Genomic DNA, 25,960 nt, shown 5'->3' on the forward strand with positions numbered 1-25,960 from the left:
ATTATTATCTTTGTTTTAGGGTTTGGGAAAATACTCCACGAAAGACGATTTTAATCCTGTTAAATGAACTATTATATGTTCTCGTATATCTTGAGACAAGCTAACCTTATTTTCAACCAAAAAAGTATGTACAGTTTCGAATACTTCCGGTAGATTGTTTTCGATACTCTGTCCAAAAATCTAATTTTTTAATCATACTTTCAATTTTATCATTAACATTAAAGATCGTCATGGAGCTTTTCTGAAAAATTACATTTAGGAAAAATACAATAGTTTAAATGATATTTTTATGACTAATTTTTTTTTTACTTTTTATATCCACCATTACTGATTATTTTTCGCGTACCACCAACTATCCACTCGCGTACCACAGGTTGGGAAGCGCTGCTTTATTCGATTATAACCTTTTAAGTTATATTAAGCACACATTTTTATATGTGGTCAAACTGAAAAAATCGCTTGAATGAATATTTTGCTTTTAAGTATGATTCTCAGTGGAATTTTAAAAATTTTAAGCTATCATGAATATTCGAATAATTAATAAAATAATAATCAAATATTCTGACATTTTTCTCATTTTATTTTTAAAATACAGTTTTTTAATATTAGTAATTAAATTAATTGCCATCCGAGTAGGATCAAATTATTATTTTATGAATTATATCAAAGTTGAGCGGTGTCAACTGCGTCGCCAATTATTGCGAAACACACCTTCCTCGCGATGATGCAACATTATTGCACTTTTCCGCGACAATTTGTACTACGAAATTTATTGCGCCTTCAAAATGATAAATTCTTCTAAACACAACACTTTATCTCGTTCAAGCCTTGTTGTACAAACAACAAAGAGCAATTGAATCACGATTAATTCGGCAACTAGATCGTTTCATACGTTGGGAGCGCAACGTCGATCACAATAAACGTTTCGCTGCCATCTAGGGTATTTTAGATTTAGTAGCGCCATTAGTGCCGCATAATGCGATGAATTATCATGCATAGGTTAATTGCCGGTTGCGATAAATTGTCAAGCAATCTGCATACACAGCAACTGCAATGATTTATCCAATAAACTGCACCGCTCGCCCATTCGCGCGTTATTAAAAGCGAATGGCGACGCTCGAAGGCGTGATGTATGAGAATTAATTACCTAATTAATTAGCGAGGCGTTACTTGAATAACAAACGCGCTTCTCTATATGTGCATTGCCGCCGAGCAGCTTATCTATAACTTACTATTTCGTATATGGAACTCGTAAAATGTGCAAGATTGCGATACGATACAATGTATCGAAGAAACTGTGACTGATACATTATTATCCATTAACCAATAATTTTAAATTTATTAGCAACATTTTGTGCAATTATTATTTTGCTAGCTTTCTTGTAATATAATATTGAAAATTCATAACATAATTTTAGTGCCATATTTTATGACATCAATAAGTCACAATTTATAAATTATTAACATCTCAACGTGTTTTTAACGCGTATGTGCCATTGAGACTATTAAACTTAATGTATCGACCACAAAGTTATTTAAAATTCAGCGTACAAAATACGTACTAGCAAATGTCAACTATTATATATTTGTAGATATGAATTAATCATTGAAATATAGTATAAATTTTGGAATCGCTAACATGCGTTGTTGTCGTCGCTTTAATATTATTATTGAATTAGGAAATAAATTGACGTTTAATATAATAATTTAATAACACGCTTCTATTTACAATCTAAGGTTTCGCCACATTAACGCGTGATTTCTATTTATTTTCTTTGCATATTCAATTATTAATGTATTAGTGAAAAATCGTCATCGATGATATTTTTTCTTCTTAGAAATAATTTACATTGAAAACGTAAACGTTACAACTTAAACGCGGATTCGAATCTAGAAAACAATAAAAAAAAATTGGCGCCACTCGTATTAATTATAATTAACCCAAAACTACTTGGTGCTAATTTAATAGTCATATCCGCATGTTCATTACACATGATGTATTTTTATGTTTGAATAATATTTACCTTGTGTGTATTTTTTAATAAGGATTTTGAAATCAATACAAGGATACGATCGTTGGAAATTTCCATTTTTTTAAAATAGTAAAGATAAACAAGGAAACGGATCAAATTGCTACTAAAATGCACCTAAAAGCTCATATTTTAATAACAGTATTCGTTCATTGCCCCTTTGATCTTGTGCGCGGTCCACTGCTTCTCAAATGTATCGACAGCGAAACAAGACCACGGCGATTTCTCCATCTCGTGCATTTGTAAGTAAACATGGTCGGTATTTTTAGCGTCCGAAAGCTAATTCTGTAACGTTTGTTATGTGATTTGTAAACACGAAAGCTGTAAAAAAGCTCCGTCCACGCAATAGCTCAGTCAGGTTAATGTTAGACAAAGGTCAATCGCGAATACACTCATTATCAATCATTTAAAAATACTTTAATTATATATTTTAAAGGTACAATATAAGAAAAACATTTTTTTTTGCAAGATACATGATATGACACTACATGTTGTCAAAGACAATTTAAAGTAAAACTTAAATTACTATATAATATTATATGATAGATCATTACTTTACAGTGTCTAATAATTGTTAGCATTTTCTAGACCATTGTCTTTTATTGGCTTCACTAGTTTAGTTTAAGTGTATATTTGTATCGCCAAATATTGTTCTTATAGCAATGTCGCTTATTGATTTATATTTTGGTTGTGGAAACCACACTTGAAATCTTGTCGGAGTGGATTCAGCAGAATCTTGCAAGAAGCAGTAGTACTGTCTAGCAATTTTTTATTTTTACTGAAACTCCAAAACAAAATAGGGTATTTTACAACAACTTTTAGCACTCTATTTCTCACAAAACATTTCAATAACAAGACTAGCAGCAGTATAATCAGTGGCTCTAAATTCAAAGTCTTTATGATCGCTTTCAATAAAATCGATTTAAGAAGCATTCCTGTTGATCTACAAAACATCTGTTTTTTATTGCTTTAAAGGGCCTCCAAAATATTAGTTGTGCCGTACCTTGCCTGTGCCTATCTATAAAAGTAATTTTGCTATTCGAGAGATGACTCTAAAAGGCTCATTTTTATTTAATTGCCAAGATAATGAACTGAAACATCTGTATTTTAAGTGGATAAAACATAAACTAACCCTCAAGGTTGGTAGCCTACAGTAAATTGGATCGACTAAAACTGTACTGTACTGATTGTAAAATTTAAACCGATTTCTTACTAATTGACATTTCTAGAATAGGCTTTAATTCATCTTCTTCATGGCTTTAAATAAGTGACAAGAAGAGATGCTCAATTCAATAGAAACACTTTTCACATTATTTTTCAACCTTTACAAGAGAAACATCTAAAATGTTAATACATACAATGTAATAACAGATACATATAATTTAACTAAAACAAGTGTTGTAGAATGTGATATGACTGCTAAGAAAACGCGTACGAATCCGGGAACGTAAGCAAGTTTATAATAAATCATGGTGCCACTTAATTATGACCCAGTTCATTATCGCTTGAAAACTCCTGGCGAGTTTTCAGTTCATCAATGAGCTCTGGAGCTTTGTAGATAACAGGTGTGTAGGCCGAGGAATGTGGATCATTGAATATAACAAAATTAACAGAAGCAGATTCCGCACAAGCAGGAGGAGTGAAATATATTATGTGTGATTAATGATATTGAATGAATTGGGTATAGAAATATCTATCTTAGTCATTCAGTTTTTTTAACCGCGTCACACGATACTGATGCATTAACGGATGTTTTAACCGTGAATCAGATTACTCGAGGGTTTACGTTTTGAACTTTGGACAGTTACCTCAGGTTGTGAATCAATTTGGCGAAATGAAACGTTATATTTACGCGAAGATTAGATAAATAGATTAAATATATTTGCACCACGTGGTGATAAGATATCGATGATTAACTTGTGATGGAGATTAGACTTATCTGTGGAATGCTATAATATCATTTTTTTAACAATCTAGATTTTTTAATATATTCATAAGTCACGCAGTATTGTTTTAAATATAATTTATCAAAAAAATCTTATCATAAATACAGGTATTCCCCCAATATATTTTTTATAATTATATAGAAAATATAAGTATCTTTATTTGTGAATATATGAATGGTTTCTAATCTTTCATCTTAATCAAGTTTTTTTCATGGTTACAATTTTTGTAAAGCAATTAGTTGTTTGCATGCATTAATTTTCACTATATGATGGTTTTTAGAAAAGCTATGATAAAAAGTACGATAGCAGATATACTATGCAAAATAATATCATCAAGTTTGTTATACTTTTACTGAAAAAGTTTTTAACTAAATATTTTAACCTTAAGTGGATAATAATAGAATGAATTTGTACTATAATAATAAATAAAAGGCACTTATGTTTTAAGCTAAGTTGATGATATATTAATATTAAATATAACAAGACTTTCAGAATGCCCTACGTACTTGAGTGCATATATGAATTAAGTGGGTGTTAAAATACACGCATCGACGTTTTTAGAATAAAAATACACAATGATGCTTTATTTTTGTTGTGAACCACAATAAGGAATTTTTATGGGGGCGTATCACCTTTATAGTCAATATAATCTGAGAACTAGTGTTTACGATTTTGCGAGGAATGTAAGCAATATCCTGAATATTTTTCAGCTACTTTTTCGACTAAAAAGCTCGATTCAACTGTATCTAGAACTTCCGGTGCCTCATAGGCGAAATATTTTTATTATTCTGCTTAGTTGGATTCACCCACATGTTAGTAAAATACACATTGAAATTATTTGAGCAGAATTATATTAAAATAAACATGTTTATTAAAGAGTATTGCTATCAAACTTCACAATAGTTCATATTCACCTATCTAGCTGTATTTTCACAATCAAACTGATTTAACTGGCGGCTGTCATATCCGTTACTCGAAGATTATACGTAGTGTTATGTTTGTGCTACCAATGTGTGTTATTCTGCTTAAATTTATGACTGTGCAGTTTTGAAAGATGCACTGAACAAATCGTTGAGTCACGTAAACAAAAAGAATTCGATCAATTCTTCGCGCGTGACTCACGGAAAATTGAATCAATTTCGTCTTATATTTGCACCCGAGGGAAATTCCTTAGAAGCGGATTTTCCTTAATAAAAATACCACAATGGTCATTCGTGCTGAAATTGTGCAGCATTCGGAAAATTTCGTGGAATCGGGTTTAATGTTTTGTATATGCACAGAATCGATAATCGAACTGAATTTTTAATACTATAGAAAATAGTTTGATTTTTTTAAAAGAACCGTTACATTTGGAGGGATATTTTTATTTTATTTTGGAAATTAATTTGCATAATTTTATGAACAATCCAGATTTTTTTTATATTAACTGAAATAAATATAGAAATTGGGTCAAGAAAAATATTGTGAATCGTGAAATATTTTTTTGTAAAACGTTAGGAATATAATTATTTTACGTTATACGCTATTACGTTATTTTAATTAATGTAGGAATAAAAATTGTATTATATATAGAAAAAAATAGTGTAGTTTGACTGCGCAGCAAAACCATTATTAGCCCTAAAAGATAGGAACTGGATCTATATTATGTATTACAACTTTTCAAAATAAAGTCAGATTTTTATTTACAAAACAATAATTACTAATATTTTAAACTGTATTTTATGGTTTTTATAACCGTAGTCTACTATTTTTTTTAATTTTCAATTTATTAAGCAATATCTTATTTATTTATTATGGTCGTTAATATTTACATATTTTTTAAATAATATATTTTATTGATGAGAATGAACTAATTTAATCGTTGGTTATACATTTATTTTATAATTTAAAACTTAAATCGTAATACATATTATATAAATCTAACTATTATTTTTTTACCACAATAAATTATACAAATTATATAAAAAATAATACCATTTTGTCACAAATATTAATATTTAATTGTTATTAAAAAAATAAGGACAGCATAAACTTGTTTACTTCTTTATATGAAAAATTTAATAGACGAGATGTGTAAGTCACTGAAAGACCTGAGTTTGAATCTCATATAGACCTTAGTTTTTTCATTTCTATCGTGCCTAAGAATTCTAAATTAGTGATTATTATATAAATATAATTCTGATCGATCATCACAAATGAGGTCAACGTAAATTTTCATCAACTCACGTAGGAATATCGTGATGTTTAATTTAAATCGAACTAGGTCGTGTACTTATTAGGTATTGAAAATTATATTCTTCGCGATGAATCCCGAGATTTTAAAAATACCTCTAAATATTCATATACATATATGTGGTCCAGATGTTACTATGATTTTAATTCAGCTACATTAAAAATGTTTTACAACCATATAATAATTTACATTGATATGACATACTTACAATTCTAAAAATTATACAATTTTTTAATTAAAAATAGAGAAAAATAAATATAAAGCAGATGGAATTAAAAGTATAGTATATTTGACAATCAAACAATCATATATGTGTAAAATTTTCGATGTGTGATATTTTCTTGTGCGCCATAAAAAATCTGATCACCATTTTATATATAAATTATTAACATCAACAACAAAACATATGTATACTTTGAATATATTATAATTCAATAAATCCAGAAAATAAATTCTAAAAATTAAAAATAAAATTGCCGAAAAAAAATACCTACATATGTATAAATTTTGTTTTAAAAATTGTGAAGTGTTATCAGTCCCAAAACTATTTTTTGTTTATATTTAAGCAATTCTGACACTGAAAATAATTTATTTAATTTTACCAATTTGGATTTCATCATGACATTTGTTATTATAATATTATAAATAAAATTATAAAACAAATATTTCACGTAGTAGATATTAAATTTTTCCTTATTATTTTTAACTTGCTAGAACTTAGCGAGAAATAATAAGGTATGACAAAAGTCACTTTGCAGTTTTAAGATTTTTAAATATGTGAGGGAAGCATTTTATTTTCTCGATGATTTCTATTTCTCAAGAAATTTATATTTTAATTTTTATTTCTTGATTTTTTTCTAGAATTTTCGAGAAATTTGAATAAATAAAAAAATATGTAATTTGTAGTATGTGATTATAATAATACGTTATATTATTGTGAATATCTTTATATTATTCAGGAACAGAGAACTGGATGATCGGTGAAGTATGCAAACACAAATAGGATAATGATTTGTTATACTAGACGTGAATAATACAAAGATTAGAACAGATCAATCTACTTCGATTGATTACAGAGCGTGGAGTTATAAAGGAATTTCAGGCTCCATTATTCATCGTATCGTATATATATTTAATAACAATTAAACAAATGTGGATATTTTACGCTTTTCATATTTCAAACAAGATAAAGTTAAAAAATCTTTTTGGATTATAGAAAATTCGCCGACAAGCAAATTGAATTGCATAACTATGTGGAAAGCTTCCATACATTTTTGCAATCTGCTGATTTCAACACCTTCATGTCAAACTTGCATGTTTTCAAACATTTAACACGGGATCACCATTTTTTATGCAGCAGTATATAAAAATACAGCGATATAAAAAACGTAATGGTTGTAAAATATATACAAATATTTATACAAATTTAATTTTTAACAATAAAAATTCTCGAGAAATCAGCACACTTTTCGAGCATGAGAATTTTTCATTTGGCATTTTATCGAGAAATAATTCTTTAAATGTTTTTTTTCGTTTTTTAGTAAATACGATCTCTATGTCCAATGTTTCAACTATGGTAAAAACTATTTGTATATATTTTCATTATCTTTACCTTAGGTTCTTTGCATGTGTACTTGTTGTACCTGCCTGATTACATCACTGGGTGTTAATATGACTTCACTTATGTACAATTACTTTAATCTCAATTCCTGCACATTAAACACGCCTTCCCTTAATTTACGACTAGCCCCTAATCGTCGCCCGCTTTTCACCCGTCGAATTACGGTTCATTTTCCCCTTTTCCATCCGCCAATAGGTGAGTACGAAGGGTGGGTCCGACGCCCCATTGGACGGCGTCGCTTATCTGAGTGGCGCCGGCGCCCGTCCACCTACTTAACCTCGAAGAAATGCTTTCATACACCAGTGTCAGTTACGCGCCACGACCGATAACACCACTAGTGCGAAACGGAGCGAAAAAACATTCACAAAGTTTCCCGATACCGATTCCAAATATTTTCCACTGAGATTTTGAGGAAGTTTCTAATAAAGAATCGGATATACGATTGAGGTATTTAAATTATCTTAACAAATTTAAATGTACTTATTAAAAAAATGATTTTTATTAAATATTGAAAATAAAGTATTTAATTGACTTTTTAAAATAAATTTATTTAGACATACTTTATTTATTCACAGTGAATAAAATTTAATCTATAAAATGTATTATAAAATTCAATTAAAGATTTATCTGTAATTTTTGTATGAATTAATTTTTAATTTATGTAATTTATTTTTTTAGCTTCTATTTAGCCCTATTTTTTATAATTTAAACAAATTTAATTTGTACATATACAAAACATAAATTAAAATTAATATTAAAGATTGTCTATTTAATTTGTTAAATGAATTTAATAGAACTCGAAGCTTTGCTTAAGCGATTGATTTAATTTAAAATTGTTCAGGGGATTAATATATTATTTTTATAAAAATATGTATTAATTTTAAATTAAATGTATATTGTTAAGGTATGAAAGATTTTTATTTTTTATATGTATGTAATAAAAATATAATTATTCTATATATTAACTAATATATTTTACAATTAAATTTTCAGAATGTCCAAAAATCAAACACAATAAAATGTAATGAATTTTCTGGAATATTCCCTTAATTTTTCACGAGATCTAAAATTGATATACTTATTAAAATACTATTTTTATCATTGATTTGATCTTTATTTATTTTTCATTAGACTTAAATTTAAATATATTTATTCAAAATATATAAATTTAGAAAATTTAAAAATATATTTCCTTAAAATTAAAAGTTTTGTATGAATTAGGCAATAAATACAATCAAATACTCTGATATTTTAAAACATCAATTTAAAAATACATAATAAAGTGTATTTACTTTTTCTGGGATTTTCCATAAATTTGCATTTAAATTAATTGATAATATGATTGTAGCTGAGATGTAATTTTTTATTAATTGTCTTGTCATTGAATTAATAAATTTTGTTTAGTAACAATAAAATTATTTAAAATGCATATAAAAATAAAATTACAAATAAGTTATTTTTAAAAATGAATCATATACCAAAGTATTTGTATGTGTATTTTTAGGTCATTAATTAGCTTAATATTTCGCGATTATGATATTATTACAACGATAACAGATTGAATGCATCGCCGATGTGTCGCGATTTAATATGTTTGTTTAAGTTATCACGTCTGTGTATACACATTAAATGAAATTGATTAAAAACTTATACTTAATAAAAATATACTCTTATTTAATTTGATAAATTCAAGGTCATGAATTTTGTTTTTATAATCTATAGCTGAAAACAGTTTTATTTTATTTTAAATATATTAGGTATCACTTTTTTTTATAAAGAAAAAAAAATACTTTTAAATTTTCATCTTTATTTTATTGATGAAAAATATAATTTTATTCTAAATATATAACGTTCTCCAATTTAATAGTTAATTTTTCAATTCCATTAGCATAATATGAGGCTTTGATACAAAATATTCCTAAAACCTCCTTTTTACATCTTTGAAATAAATGGTAATTAAAAGAAGCAAGGTCTGAAAAATAAGGTGATTTTGATTTTATCAAGAGACAATTTTGCCACAAGGGGACATTGTGCATTGTCGTGTTGTAGAACTATTCAACTTCTGTTGACAAGTGCAAGCCTATTTATTTTTATTTCCTTGTATAAACATAAAAGCTCACTGTTATTGCTTGGCCATGCTTAAGAGTTTCGCAATGCACAATCCCATCATACAAAAAAAACTATTTTTACAGTGAGCCCGGGTTTCCATGTTTTGTTACTTGACTTTTAGATTTTCGGTTATCAAATGTTCGAGAAAAAGCGATCAACTTCTAAATTCAAAAACTCTTGGGATATGCTGATACACGCCAATTCGTGTGGAAGCCTTTCCTGTGCACTGGTACATAGTACTGGTTAGGTTCTTGGCCAGCTGAAATCCAGGACTATAACCATTTGATTTTTTTAAATTATCTTTAACATTTAAGTAAAAGTATCTATATTTTTACAGTATTAAATGAAATTTTATTTATTTATATAATAAAAAGTTAGTCAATTTTTAAAAATATTTTCGTATTTAAAGTGTAAAATCTTTAAAGATAAATTTTAAAATTTTATAAATATGTATTATACATATTTTTTACATTTATAAATACTGCTATACATATGATCTATACCTAAGTTAATTGGTTCTAAATTTAAATATTCACACATACTGGATAATTTGTATGTAATTTTTGAAACATTAATATTATGTTATTTATTTTAAATATGTTAAAACAGATATTTTCTTAATCGCTGAAAGAGATAACTGCGTAAAATATATTCAGTCTATTTTTATTTATTTATCAGGTATTAAATTATTTATTGTACTTTTTAAAACGTGTATTAATTTTTTATATTTATTTTTAAAAACATTTAATAAATAAATTACAAAAATATATTATTTTAGTGAATATTGATGAATTATACAAACATTTTCGTATAAAAATACACGCAATAAATTTAATCAAATTAGCGTAAGAGCATAATTGCGCTAATCAAATCCCGCAATTTATAGCGCTATGTCGCAATCTTAATATTGAAACTTCTAGGCAGATAAATATATAGTTTATATATATATCTTAAGCGACAAATTTAAACCCTTATTAAACTATGCATTTATTGCTTTGATAGATTTAAATTGGGTGATAAACTTTCAAGCGCCGTTACGCGTGTTGCAATCTGTTGCACAATTAAATTACACTTAAATACAATATGATGTATACGTATGTTATAAGTATGTATTCGTGTAAATAGTATTTAATCATCGATACCACAAAAAATTATAATATAGATACGAAAACACCGATCGTGATTTGACACTTTTATCTTATATATGTACATACATATGTATTTGTTGGTGTTGGCTTTGACCAGTCGGAGGAAAATAGAATATGTTTATGTGAGTTTACATTAACAATTTCTCGTTTATTTGCCGTACTTGTTTGACTAGCAAACAGCACGCTTTTACCCGTATTTGGTAAATTAAAAGAGTGTAGAGGTTCCGCGACGCCGGCCGGCGCCAATGACGAATAGTGTTCGATACGAGGCAAAAAATTACGTTATCTTGTATCAACAAGACGTTAATGCCCAAGGCAAACAATCTGTAGAGATTCCCTCATGAGTCACATGTACTGTTTTTTATTATGAATTTACTATTGCGTTATTTAAGTTTCAAAGGTCGATATCAGACGGGTTAGGTACGTATGCACGTTTGAACATGACGGATGTTAGATTAACTTTCTAATTGTTGTCTTATCTTTACAAGTGTGTTTGACTTAATGACAGTGGTAATCGGCAAAGTTAGTCGGGCTAGTCATATTTCATATGAACAGCTGAAAATACAAAGAAATCAATTTCGTTTTAGTAAATATTAGGGTAGTGATTGATGGCTTTGTGATATTATGTGGTTCATCTCTGAAAATATCTTAAAGTTTTTTATTTATAAAATATAGATAATGGATATACTATAAATAGGGATGTCTGACTTTTTGGAACTTCTGAGACGCATTGCCCGACAAAAAATTTAAACTTTTCTACAATGTAATCCATATTACGAATGGGTCGATTACAACTTTACTTTTTACACAAATGATAATGACATATTATTATTAAAGTGAACATTGAGCTTGTTTTATCGATATCAGTGCATCATTAACTAGTTTAATAATGGAAATAGTGATGTAAACAGTATTAAAAAAATGCTTTACTTTTTGTATGCTTCATACGTGAAAAAATAAACATATTCTTACAAAGAGACGTCATAAATGGCATATTCTAAAAGTACAGGGTATTTTTATTATACGGTTATAAACTTACGTAAGTAAATAATTCTATAAATTACAAATCTGATTTTAAGTCATTTGCATTGCAGGCAATGTATCAATTTCAACTGAGAATATAGAAATGCAGTTGCTGTTTTCTAAAATTTTCGAATCTATTCTCAAAGTCGTTTGATAAATATTTATGTGGCTTTAAGTAGATTGTCCTAATCTACTTCTTATTATTAGATAGGCACAATTTTAGATTGTTTAAAATATTAAATTCATGAACTAATTTTAATTTGTATGTTAAGTTCATTTAAATGAGCTGTAATTTGCATTAGAAATGATGTGAAATCAGACATTTTCAAATTCAAGTGCAGGTTTTCCTTTTGAGTTCAAAATTTTATCACTTTACTGCAGTAATGTATAGTGTTTTCATAACTAGTTTCTAAAGGATTCAGAAAATTAAAATATATGGTGATTTATTCCTTTCGATTTTTACTAAATATATTTTGGTAATGACGACGTTTTTAGTAATTTATTAATCAATTACTGAAACGGAAATGACCGATCTTCATTGCATCATCTTCAACTAGTTTTGCTAATTTATTTTTATCAATCTGTGACTATATCAAACATGTTATGGTTATGCGATATCTTGCTAATATTACTTTTACTGTTTTATTTAAATCTGTGAAAAAATTTGCCATATAATGAAACTAGCGAAGCCAGTTCTTTTAATTTTACCAATGGAGTACTAGGAATAAATATATTATCGAATTAAAATGTATCAGTCAAGATTACCCAAATTATGTATGTTTTAAACGACATTTCTTTATATTGCAATATTTTTATATATAAAAAATGTAAAAAATATTATTTATATGTGTATGAAATGATAAAATTAAATATTAATAAAATTCTAAATTATGTAGTAAGCAAAACATAGTTATTGGTTAAACAAATATTAAGCAAGCAATAACTATTTATTCCATTTTTTAAATTTAGTTTTCTCAAAATTGTTTTCAACATTTTAACGTGAACTTTAAGATCGTTTGAAAATATTTTCTAAATTTTGCACTTGGGCAGTTTTGATAGATTCAATTTTTTTTAAAAGTAGTAGTGGAAATCTTTGTGGAGATAATTTTTTAATTAAAAACAATGTACTTTTTTTTCGTTTTGATTTTAATTTAATTTTTGAGGGTTTTGAGACCAAAGGGGTGTGATTTGGCAGCCAAATGGACGCCAGAAAAACTAATAACAGTTTTTTTATAAACATATATAAATAAATGTAAATGCCGCTAGCTAACGGTGAAGTTGAAATTTTTGCGAGTGAAAGTCGGAGAGTTTTTGCTGGCGTGTCGAGTTGTATTATTGTCGATTGTGATTTCGTAAAGCAGCATGATGCTGGACGATCCGTTGATGTATTTTTTTGACTTCATGGCGAATTTTCTCGTGCGTTTCTCATCGCGTCCTTTTCCTCTGTGAGCAAGAGTCTCATTTCTTGTAATGCTAGTTCGACACAGCTCTATTGAATCACAGATCAGAATGTTTGCGGGTCAATTGCATCTCTTCTTGGACACACCCACGAAATGTGTATAAGGCTTAAAAATAAACAGTCTAGGTGGCGATCGGTAACGAAATGGTAGAAGAACAATAGTATTATTTGCACTGTTGAACGTATTGTACCGTATATATCTAGCGCACGTCCTTTATAAACAAAAATTATTTTTTCCGCGGTTCTTAGGGGTGAATAATTTTTCAGAATAGATGTGCTATTAGGTGGTTCGTGAAATATTTCCAATTAATAACACAATTGATTAGTCGCGAGATCTCTCATTGATTTTTGGCCTTACTTCGTGACATATTTTAGTATGTTCGAAATGGTCTTCAAATTTTTAAGTATAAATAGTAAATTTTAGTCATCTAAAAGCTTAAAGTTTTTAAAAGTTAATTATTGGAATTATGTTATACTATTATAGAAAAGTAATGAAAATTGCCATTGTTTCATAAGCTTGTTAGTGAATTTATTTTTATATTTGATAAAATTAAATTACCAAGCTTCAAAATAATATTAAAAAATATTAGGTTGTTGTTGCGAAGTCGCAAATTTGCAACAGAGCATCATGTATAATTGTATATATCTTAAGTGTTTCACTTGCATATTATTGACGTAACAAACAAATCTAATATTAATAGCACACCTAGAGAATTATAGTTAAGATATAGTTTTTGATTATTTTTGATATATTTTTTATTTTTATTTTTTCCAGCACATCATCAGATCTTATTGTGCGATGTACTGCATTCAAAAGAAAATGACAGCTCTTCTAGTGACCAAAAAGTTCAAGCGGAAATAAATCGTACTTTTTACCGCTTATTAAACACGCGTGTGTATGTGCGGTAACCACAAATCCTCATTAAGAATAAAATTACGTTTTAATCGTATATAAATTATAAATATTAGTTATTGTATAAATATATAAAGAAAGACAAAAAATATATGTATATAGTCTGAGGCCAAAGTTTAAACTCAAACAAATAAATAATAAATTGTATTTAAATATATATAAAATATATTTACTTAAAATATATATATATATATATATATATACTAATCCAACTGATTATTATCTGTCGAGAAATTGTGATATAAGTGTTGTGAGTGTAATCTGTGTCGGTAGTGAGTCGCGTGGGCCAAACGATAGTGGTCCGCAAGTGTTCGTTACGTATAAATTGAGAGGTGAAGGCAAGGGGTCAAGGGCCGGGTCACAGGGGCTGGACAGGGAAGGTGAATGGGCGGGTCGCGATCCGCTTCAGTCTCCTCCGGCGTCTCGTAGCGCCCCTTACGAAATCTGACGATCTACTATGCGAATTGCACACCTCCTTGCAACTCTCATCGCGGTAAGTCCATGTATATATTTTTTATAATAAGTATTGCTTATTGATTTTAATTAGTATTGTGCATTTGAGTAGTGTATTCCTTAAAAATTTGGTATGATTTGGCATTTTAAATTTTTTCAATTTACTCCAAGCATACATCATTTATACCAAACTAATGTATAGTTGTAAGCAGGGTTTATCAGAGGGGCAGATGCCCCGGGCCTTGCAATATTTAAGGCCACATTTATATTACATATTTTAGCAAATCTTTGTAAAATGTGCTTTATGCACTACTGATAAAATATTCCTGTAAATCGATAATTATATTAGACAAAAATATAATAAATCCCAATAAGAATAAAATATGTGTAATGATTACATTGTTTATAATATGCAAATATAACATATTATATATTGATATTTTAAACGATAAAGCTCAACTACATTATCTTATCGTTTTAAAGCTTAACTGAAAATTCAGTCTTTAATTCTAGTTTTAATGCGAAGCATATTTACCGTTTATAACACGTTTTTTTTATATAAAGCTTAACTTTTGGCAGTTGTAAAATAATACTTTTATTTTTTACGTAAATGAATGGGTAATATATATTTGTATTAATTTTTTTATATAATATTTATATCGATAATGAAGCACATTTTGATATTATTATTTCATAGAAGTATGATATAATAATTACTATTTGTGAACGATAAATTAATTCTCCAACTGTATTGTATTTTACGGCGGTGTTGAAAATATGCAATTTGAATGGCTGTATTAAATTTGCAAAATTATACAACAACATTACACAAGTTATACGCTATTTTATATTGTATAAAATATATAATACTGTAAAACACCGGAGGCTGTGTGTATTGATCACTGTAATGTTTACTCAGTTAAATCGTAACCCATAAACGGGTTTGTCGTCAAAAACGCACTGCTCATACATGCGTATGTTTAATTAAATTAATTGCATAGATAACTGAAATAATTGAGTATATTGTTGCAAAATATGAAATACGTTTAAGATAAGCTAGTATAACCATTTAATACTCATTTCGCCTCGGCACTATAAGTTAAATTTTAATTACCACAGGAAAACTAGTTTTTAATGAAAACACCGTAGATACATAATTTCAATTTTAATCCGGGGTAATATTATTAATTTAATTAACCTTATATTAAAGATAACACCGGTTTACATATTTTTATTTACCGCTTAATGTAGATACGTGAATAATTTATATTATGGAATTGTTATTATATTTTTGGTTATATGGATATTTATTTTTACGCATTGTTTGCTTGGCCACTTGAGAAGATATTCTTCTTGGTACCCAGACTCGATTGACATTTCAAATATTTGTTCATCACACTTCTTCATTTTATTTGTCGACTTGCATACTTGTCTCCAGAGAGGTAGAAGAAAGTTCATAGCAATAGCTTAATCGTTAACTGCTTAAGCACCTCGCAGTTAAAACTCTTTTCGGTGATAGCATAAGCACATTTATCAATACGTCTAGTAGAAATCAATTATTAGAACGATTAAAATAATTCTAATGCACAGAACCACTTTAAATCTGACAGTTGATTATCAATTGATGAATTTTTGTTTTAACTCTATACAACATATGTGTATTAAAATTTTTATTAATTAAAAATCGTTGATATTGTATTACAAAAAAACAATAGTCATATTTTTAAATATATGTTTGACTGTTGAACAAATTTCTGCATTATTTATTATTACCATTAGTATTACCCCTTTTTTGCTCTTCCAGACACAGTAGAAGTTAATATGGAATTAAAATTTCAGGTACTAGTCATCAATTTAAACCACTGGTCTTTGGTGTATTCTAAAAATATTACATATTTACAAATATTATATATTGTTATATTAATTTATATTTTTCACATTGAACCGCTATGAAGTTTCACATAGAACCGAATAGGTTGTGAAGTTTCCCATTTTTTCCCTCACGTCATCTTTCACAAGAGTGGAAATATTTCAATATACCGATGCCGGTCAAGAATGCGTAAAAATAATAAACAAGAAGTCAATAATAATCGTTGAGCTTCCACGCAGAAGTCCAACTTAGTACGTCATTCGATTGATATAAATCATGATTAAGAATATAGAGACGTAAACGCTTTATTTAGGTTTTACACCTTTAATAAATCATAATTCTAAATTAAAACTTTACTATACGTAGCGTATGTGTGTTTTAAAATTTATTACACTATAAAATAACACGTGGACATTGTTGCTTATTTATGGTTATAACACGTTATAGTATATGCGACGCTTATGCGTATTTTGACACAGAACAAGAGAAACAATTTAGAGTGGTCACTGCGGATTTGCAATAAACCTATAAAAATACCTTATTGTTTGTCTGGGTGTAAAATTAAATGTAATTAATTAACTTACTTGTTTGAATCGGAACAAGGACACTGGCAAGGACGTAAAGCAGTGTTCAAACATTCATGGGAAATTTTCGAGCATATTTCGAATGCTAGTGTCAAACTGGTTAGTGTATCTAGCCATAGATATGGATATACATTATGAGTTAATGCATTAAACCAACAAATTGTATATACAGTAATACTGCCACAAATGTCGAATGAATCTGAAAGCTTTTTCTTTGTATTTGTATTTAATTTTATCGGAGCAAATCTGATCAAAATAGCGTGTATTTTTTATTATAAAATATCTGCTTCACAATTACATATTTTCATCCCAATGACATGTTTATTATATGTACGCACTTCTTTAAGAATATGTTATATAGTTCAAGCTTTAAGCTTCGTTCTTTGCATATATTATATTTTTTATGTTTTTTGTTTATATATTTAATTTTTTATATTAAAATATAGTAATTTAATATCTTATCAAACAAAACAAATTTTCTCACTTGCTCGTTCAAGGTTTCAGATTATTTAAAAAAAAAATATATACCACAATAAAAAATAAATAATCGAAAGAAAATATTCGTATATCGACTCATTTCCTAAGGTTGCCATCTTTAGTTTAAAGAGTCTTTGATTTCTTAAGTACATAGTTTAAAAATGCAACTTTTTGCTTTTTACATGTTAACTCCGTACTGAAACATCTTACAATAAATTCCTGCATATTTTACGACTGCAAAAAATCGTAAATTACGAATAAAATCTTCATACATAATGAATTAACGTAAATGCAATAAGACTGTTTCTTAATTTAATGCTTCTGCAAATGATACGGTGTTTAGTAACGTCTGATGTTTAGTCATTAAGAGGTGAGAGGAAAAAAGTCAGTGAGATTTACTAACTTCTATTTTATTACCTATGCAACAAGCCAACCTCGACTACTTTACTCGAACACTAACTTTATAAGTGTCGATACGAATTTACGCCGACAAGTTTGATTGTGAATTATTTCCATATTTCCATATAATTAGCGTCGAGTCGAAAAAGGTTCGGCGCCGCTGCAACTACGTATAGAAATCTTAGAAGGGATTATTTTAATTAATACCGGTTAGATGTAAACAGTTGTGACCGAAATCATGTAATAAATAACAAAATAATCTTTATAAATAAATATTTAACTGAAGTTTACAGTTACAGTTAATTTATTTATGTATGTATGACCACAAGCTCGTTTAATAACAATTGCCACTCCACATATACGTGACTCGAGGCAGTGTTTGTATAAATATGTAAATAATATTATTTTTATAACGACTTGAAAAAACAGGGGTTGCTGAAATGGCCACACACGTTGGTCAGTGCATTCGAAACTGTGCAGCGTTTAAAATATATTGATTTATCGCTTGCGACATCAATTTTATGGACCTGTTAACGTGTGAACTTGTGGTGTCGTTGCATATTTTAATTTCATTACTAAAATATTTAAATTAATTCGATGGTCTTACAGAAGAGTATCAAATTACCGATTTAGTAAAATTTATAATATGAAAGTGTCTGTGTATCGCTTAAATATAATTAAGAGTGAATAACGGTTGATGCGAGAGAAAATTTTCACAGCATCCTTTTTGTTTATATATGATGTGATCCTATTGGCGTTAATACTCGCCGCGAGTTGACTGTCATCTCCGGTTTGATATTTTAATGCGACATTATAATGAAACAAGATTGTATGTCATTTAAATGCACATTAAAAATGCATATGAGCGTATTTGTTGAATAATTAAATATGCTATATATAATACAACTGTTATCATGACACATTGGGAAAATCTGGTAAATTTCTATTAAGTCAATAAGACAAATAATACAGTAAAATAATTGAAACGTTGGCGATTAAGAATCAAGGTTATTAAAATTAGTAATAAAACAATGAACTTGCAATTTTTTTAATATTCATATTATTATTATTTTTTTTTGTTAATTCTTATCTATTTATGATTAATGACTGAATTTATAAAAATCTCTTAAAATTAAAAAATTCATTGCCATTATATCTATCTTTTTTTAATTTAGGTAATGTTACATTTTTTTGAATAATATTATATGATATCTTGTCTCTCTTTGGGGATAAGATGTATTATATCTATACCATAAGGTAAGACAATAATCAAGACATACGCCATTAATTTTCTCAATTTTCTATAATAATTGCTTTATTGCATGAATTACCGATTTGTTATTAGGCATATTTTAGACCTTAAAAATTCCACTCACTTTAGCATAGTTTCGAGCTTTTCAGGCCCAAGCAATGAAAATTATAATCTAGTAATAATATTTGTATTTTTATTTCCTCTAAATTATTATTGAAATTTTTCCCTTCAGATTATTAAAATATAGTATATTTCTAAAAAGATATTCACATATTTCAATGTTGTTTAGCTGTCTGAAAATATTATTTATTTTGTAGCGAAATAATGTATTTTTTCTACTTAAAAATTGGTTTTACCATTGTAGTCAAAAGGCATCTGCTGAATATAATTTTTATTTTCAGAAGCCTTTTTAAACGATTTAATGAAAAAAAATTCAGTATTTTATATTGAAAGTTACTCACGGATATTTCTATCAGTAAAAAACGGTAAAAAGATGTGGTAATACCAAATCATTTTACCTGGAATTGGCAAATCAATAAAATTTTGTAATACTTCAGTAAACTGTGCTCATAGAGAATATTTTATGTCGATAGTAGTAATGCTAAAGAGTTATACTGTTATGATTAAAATGTGGCTAACCATGATTTTTTACGAAAGACATATTGTGAAAATAATATTTCTGTAGTAAATATAATAAAATATTTCCGATTGGAAAAGGGATTGTGCTTGTAATTTTTCATGCTTCTGAACATCATGACGCATTGGGTTAATTTGTTAAATCATAATGGTCTTAATTTTAATAAATAAATAAATAAAAATCGTAGACATTTATTTATTGATGATGACGATGGTGAACCTTAAAGAAAAGCTCCTGGATTATCTTAATCCAAGACAAGGACTATTTTTTTGTAAAATAGCAAAAAGGTTCACAAAAGTCTATCGATTTATTTTAATTGCTTTTTCACGAAAACGTTGATTCATAATTTATACAGAAAAATTACGCCAATTATAAAAATAAAAGCGTTTTTTGGAGTTATGATTATTTTAAATGACATCAAATATTATTTTTCCAACACTTTTAAAATATAAATATATGTTTGGATCTATCTTTAAAACACAACGTTTTTTACAGATTTTTTGATGTTACATTTAAAAAAAAATAATGGTCCAATCCAAAATTTAGAGTTAGTTTTTTATTCTTTTAAACATAGTGATGTTTATTCTTTTCTTGTTTCCTTTAATTTTTGCAAGCCTTGTATTTGTACAAACTTTAAAAGTGCTCCACTAGATTTTTAGATAACAAAAATAATTTATAAAATAATAATCCCTCATCAATGAATCTGATACAATGGCATAATTCAACAATAAGCTCCCCATCTATTGATAATTCATCCTGTCCTCTTTGCGTCGCACTCAGCGTTTCTCAATAGGCTCGCATTAATAAATGATCATATTATGGTCCCGAGGCGAGGAGAGACTTAATGCACCAAACTGGTTCAATAAATTCACCATAGCTGGCACAGTAATGCAATATTTTGCATAAGCCGAGAGATTATTAGGTATGGGGCCGACCCATCAAATGCACGTCAAAAATAACCATTAAATTCAGGTGACCAGCAGCGCTCAACATTTAACTCGCGATCACCCATAAAGTGCTCACTATTGAACTTTGACATTCATTTAAAAATATAATTATATATATATAGTAACATATTTTTTATATGTTACTACATATAGAAAAGTTGAAATCATATAGTTTGATAAACTATATTTTCACTGGCTAAAATATATATCCACTAGTAAAAATGTATTTCGATATGATTTTACTGAAATGACGTACTTTAAAAAATATTTTTGGAATAGATTCGATACTGTTTTTTTCAGATTTTTTATTAGGAATAAGCTTATGAAACTAAATGTATTATTTATTTATTTTGCTGCAATAAATCTTGTTGTCAAATTACCGATAATAGTATCTATAAAAACATTAAGTTTGTATAATTCGGCTGGTGCTGTTGTTGATTTTTTGTTATATCTTTGCTTCTTCCTTAGGTATTTGATCTGAAATTTCAGATCCAATACCTAAATTTACTGCTACCAATTTACATTCGTTGAATATTTTCTCTTATGTTTAATATTTTTGAAACGTTCAAAAAGCAATAAAGTCAACAATAATTTGAAAGCAATTTTAACAGAAACAGCATTTATTTTGTAAATAAAATCCAGTCCTTTAAATTAAGTTTTTTTTATTATTGCTTATAATTCCTAGTAGCTCTGATTGCAACACAGTTTATGGATATAATTTAATACAATAAACCAAGGAATAAAATATTATTACTTATTATTGATTTTCATATTCTTGATGTGAGAAGCATATATGCAAGTGATTTACGCGACAGGATATAGTATATTTATAATTTATTATGAATACATACAGTTTACTATTAACCAATACTTTAGGTATATTTATGACGCGATGCGAGACTAATGATTGATCGCTATAATTAAATAATATTCTACCATCAATCATAATCGACATGATAGCTTTACTTGAACTGTTAATGACTCTTTCCATAATGGTGATTGTATACATTTCCGATGAATTACATGAATAAAAATACCTACTTTTATACATATTAATTTACTTTATAATTGTATTTTTTATTATGACAAGCAATTTACACAGCAACAATTTAATATATGAGATTCCATCATAATAAACACGCATAGAAACTTTGTAGGGCCACTCCATGCAATATTCCATTCAAAACATCATTAACCCAATTACTCCAAATCCCACTGGTACCAATTTTATCTACTAGCTAGCATATTGACGGAGTTCATTAGCGGTGAGATTGTTGTGTTTTTATGATTATTTCATAAATTTTGGTCATCCGCCCACCAAACTCTGGGAGATTTATGATGAGCACTCGAGAGTCGCCACGTGCTTGGCACACGTGCGATATCACTGCACTTTAGCACCAGCGGTGATACTGCCATAGGGCAGAAAATAATTTGCGAAGATTCCGTGCGAAATTTCCCCAAAACAATGAATGGTTCGATGTGATTTATCTGACGGCGGTCAGTTGTTATTTCTGAGAGTGCGATCAATAACATGTGATGCTACCTTGGGGCGACTGTAAACGTTACATTACGTCTAAAATAATATTTTATAATAAAAAAAATATAAAAACATGAATTGCAGCATAAAAAATAAGAAAAATTTTAAGATAGTACAGAAAGGATTAATTTTAACTAAAAAATATATGATCATTACATGATATATTGAATCGCTGCTGATTTTTTTGTCCAAGGTGTGTTATATTTTTTTTTTAAAGAACACATAAAATCTTATATAGAAATGTGTGAGATCTACCCAAATGTACAGTTAACGCTAAGGTCATTCAAACGACAATTTCGAACTCATGAAAAATAAATACCAACGCGTTTTGACAAAAGGCCTAGTAACAATAAAAGAATACTCAATACCATAATTGCGTAACTATACAAGCACTCCTGGTAATTGCTCATAATGACGAAAAAACTACCCTCAGTGCAAAAATAATGCAATAGACAATGCGTCTATACAGCGTAAAAACCGCTATTTTATTCTACCCATTGCATTAACAACATTGTAATTATACTTACTTAAAGCGTGAACGCATTAACTAATTTCTGCATCTCTGATTCGATAAATACGACTTGAATAAAGAGTATCTGACACTTTGTCATATCAGCTATTCGAGACGAGAGGATCAGAGATAATGGAAAGAGTCTCCCACAGTCTTTCGAAATGTTTAAAACAAACACATCTATAGATTTACAATATTTACACACCAAAAAGCCCATTATTATATTTAACGTCTATATACATATATGATAGATCAATTTAGATATAAATTATGTATAGTGTGTATATTTACTATTTTTATTCTAAATGAAAATTTAAAGAATGATAATTGATAATTGTTTAATTTTAAAGTAAGTATAGGCTTAGCTGTAGCTCTTGCACAATTCACAGATACAAGTGTTAATTTATCGCGGAAAGCTTTACCAGGTGCGTGTGTTTTACACCAAGGATTGAAATTACCCAGACATGCGACTAATGTAATTTTGCTGCGTCATGTATCCCATATCTAACGATACAAGACGCATCAATCTATGCACAATCACAATCACCAGCCATTAGAACACATCACCGGACACGGCCTCACAATTCGAGCCGAGTTTCTCGTCCTAGAACGGCATTCCTTAGCACTTCTTGCGCAATTTACATTTTGACAACTCTGTTACAATTTATTGTTGTTTATCTTTACGAGATCTACGCATAATATAATATAAGGACATATCTCGTGTTCGATTTGAATAAGTGCGTCATTAAACGGCAAGGAAGGGCGTGAAATTAAGATTTCACAGTGCGGGAGGGTCTTTCTACTGAATGTCCTGGCTAATGTTAATTTAATGTCGAAGTTAAGTGTCAGGTAAGGCACTGTGGTGCCTGTATTCTTGGTCAATAAATTATTGAGCTTTTTCTTCACGCTTTGCAGAGACCGTTTTATGCGTTAATATTTCATCTGTTATCCGGTTGCAGTGGTATAATTCCTTCGATTGCCATTGTCCGTTTAAGGATTTAATTTAATGATCGGGGGCAAAGTGTGTCGTTTATAAAAATCATTGCAATCTTAAAGCGTAGTGTGAAAGCTTTCTTGCAAAACAATTTTCATAATAGCCAATAATTTAACGGCTCAGATACTCACTTAGCGATCGGTTACAATACAGTTGAAGAAAAATAATAATGCGCGCATGATAGAATGTATTATCAAACGCGCATCCTTTCCAAACAAAGATTAGTTTTTTCTGGCATTTTTATAGGTGATTAGTGTCTCAGAACAGATGTGCTATTAGGTGATTTGTGCAATGTTCCCAATTATTTGATCAAAATAATTCTCTTCCATTGCTATGAATATACTGTGTGTGGCCTGACTGTCGAGACGGGTTGATCTCTCTTTTTATTCAAAATTGTCGTTAGAATGACCTCTAAATAAGACAAATTGGTGATTGAAACTCCCACAATTGAATTTTTGTGGCAGTTAAACAATATTTGTTGAATAAAATCTTAAATAGCCAGTTAGCTATTTATGAAATCTTTATAATCCACAATTTATTTATATGACGTGATCTTTAGAAAGATTTGCTATATATTATTTATAAAACTTTTATTACTCATTTTTCTAAGTATGGATATAAATCCAATAGAGCTCGATACTCGGAATTCTAAAAAATCCAATCTTAGTCCGAAAAACGATCTTTGAAGATGCAATAAAAGCCGCCGGCCGACTTTACGACTTCAATAACACACATCTGAATCTTTTGATCTAGTTTGCATAGTCGGTGTTTAGGATGAACCACGTATTAATTTCACGCATCGCGTTTCACCATAACTGAAATAACATGGGAGCTCACACACGCTCGATATTTAGCCACCAAGTTTAACATTGTTGGAGCCAATCGATGGGATATCGGACGTGTTATTAAATACTATAGCCGCAATCTAATTTATACTCGCGATATTATGCTCATTATTGGCTTCCTTTCGACCTACGGTGCCTAGACGGCGTTAACAGTACTTAACAGGAGTCTGTACCGATGTTTATGAAGGCCAATGATACGGCGGCCGTGCTGATGGATTAATGGCCGTTGCGGTGCTGTTAGAGCTTTTTAAAGCTTAGTCCTCCACTTTCAGTTGAGTGTGGTTCATTTTCGATAAATAATACGAGTGATTTGTCGCCTTGAATTATTACGCTTGTTGCCGAGGTTGTTGAGAGAAGAGCGTGGAGGATTAGATAGGAAAGCGTGACGTTTACGCCGAGATGGCGCACCTGAACGAGATAATGTGTGCAATTATTGGATATTAAGCATTGTAAATTGAATAATAAAAAATGTTTTAAAATAATACTAAATTTTTATATATTTATAAAATCTGTTGTATATGCTTTAAAACACAATAAGTGTACCATAAGGATTAAATCTTGCCCCATTGCTGTTTCTTCCGTTTATATTTATATGATGTAAAGTCAGTAGATCTGACTTTTTTTATATTTAAGCGAATACTAAAATTAATTAAATGAAATAATCTAGATTCGTTTACATAGATAGGCTCTAATAAACTTTGATAACTGTAAATATATGTTATTAAATAAAGCATTAAAATACTATCTATGATAGGTGCTGCTAAGGAAAGCTTATACTGAAATTCCATAGTACCATATTCATATTATAATATGATACGGGTCTATAAGGATAAATTGAAATTTATTAATGCAAAATACGAGGCATCAAAATTTGTAGTCACATTGTATATTTTATAGGATGCATTTATGCTTAGGTTAAATTTGGTTGCTAGGTATTTATAAAGCTCTTTGACGCCACTAGTTTTATGTTGT

The 25,960-nt window shown here is 28.7% G+C and overlaps 1 protein-coding gene across 2 annotated transcripts in view; it reads left to right on the forward strand.

Moving 5' to 3' along the window:
* LOC148239146 (uncharacterized) overlaps positions 1 to 25,960 on the forward strand; it is a 112,663-nt gene that overhangs the window by 72,632 nt on the left and 14,071 nt on the right. The window contains exons 1-2 of one of the 2 annotated variants that reach the window (XM_088185849.1): positions 8,143 to 8,277; positions 14,345 to 14,975. In XM_088185849.1, coding sequence (XP_088041975.1) covers positions 14,940 to 14,975 — 36 coding nt within the window. In that variant the 5' untranslated portion in view covers positions 8,143 to 8,277; positions 14,345 to 14,939. Of the gene's footprint in view, positions 1 to 8,142; positions 8,278 to 14,344; positions 14,976 to 25,960 lie in introns of those variants that run through there. The other variant, XM_088185843.1, reaches the window with a different exon arrangement.

This window comes from Plectrocnemia conspersa, unplaced genomic scaffold (assembly GCF_051122295.1).
Source record: "Plectrocnemia conspersa isolate PC_06_02 unplaced genomic scaffold, ASM5112229v1 ptg000001l, whole genome shotgun sequence".
NCBI lineage: Eukaryota > Metazoa > Arthropoda > Insecta > Trichoptera > Polycentropodidae > Plectrocnemia > Plectrocnemia conspersa.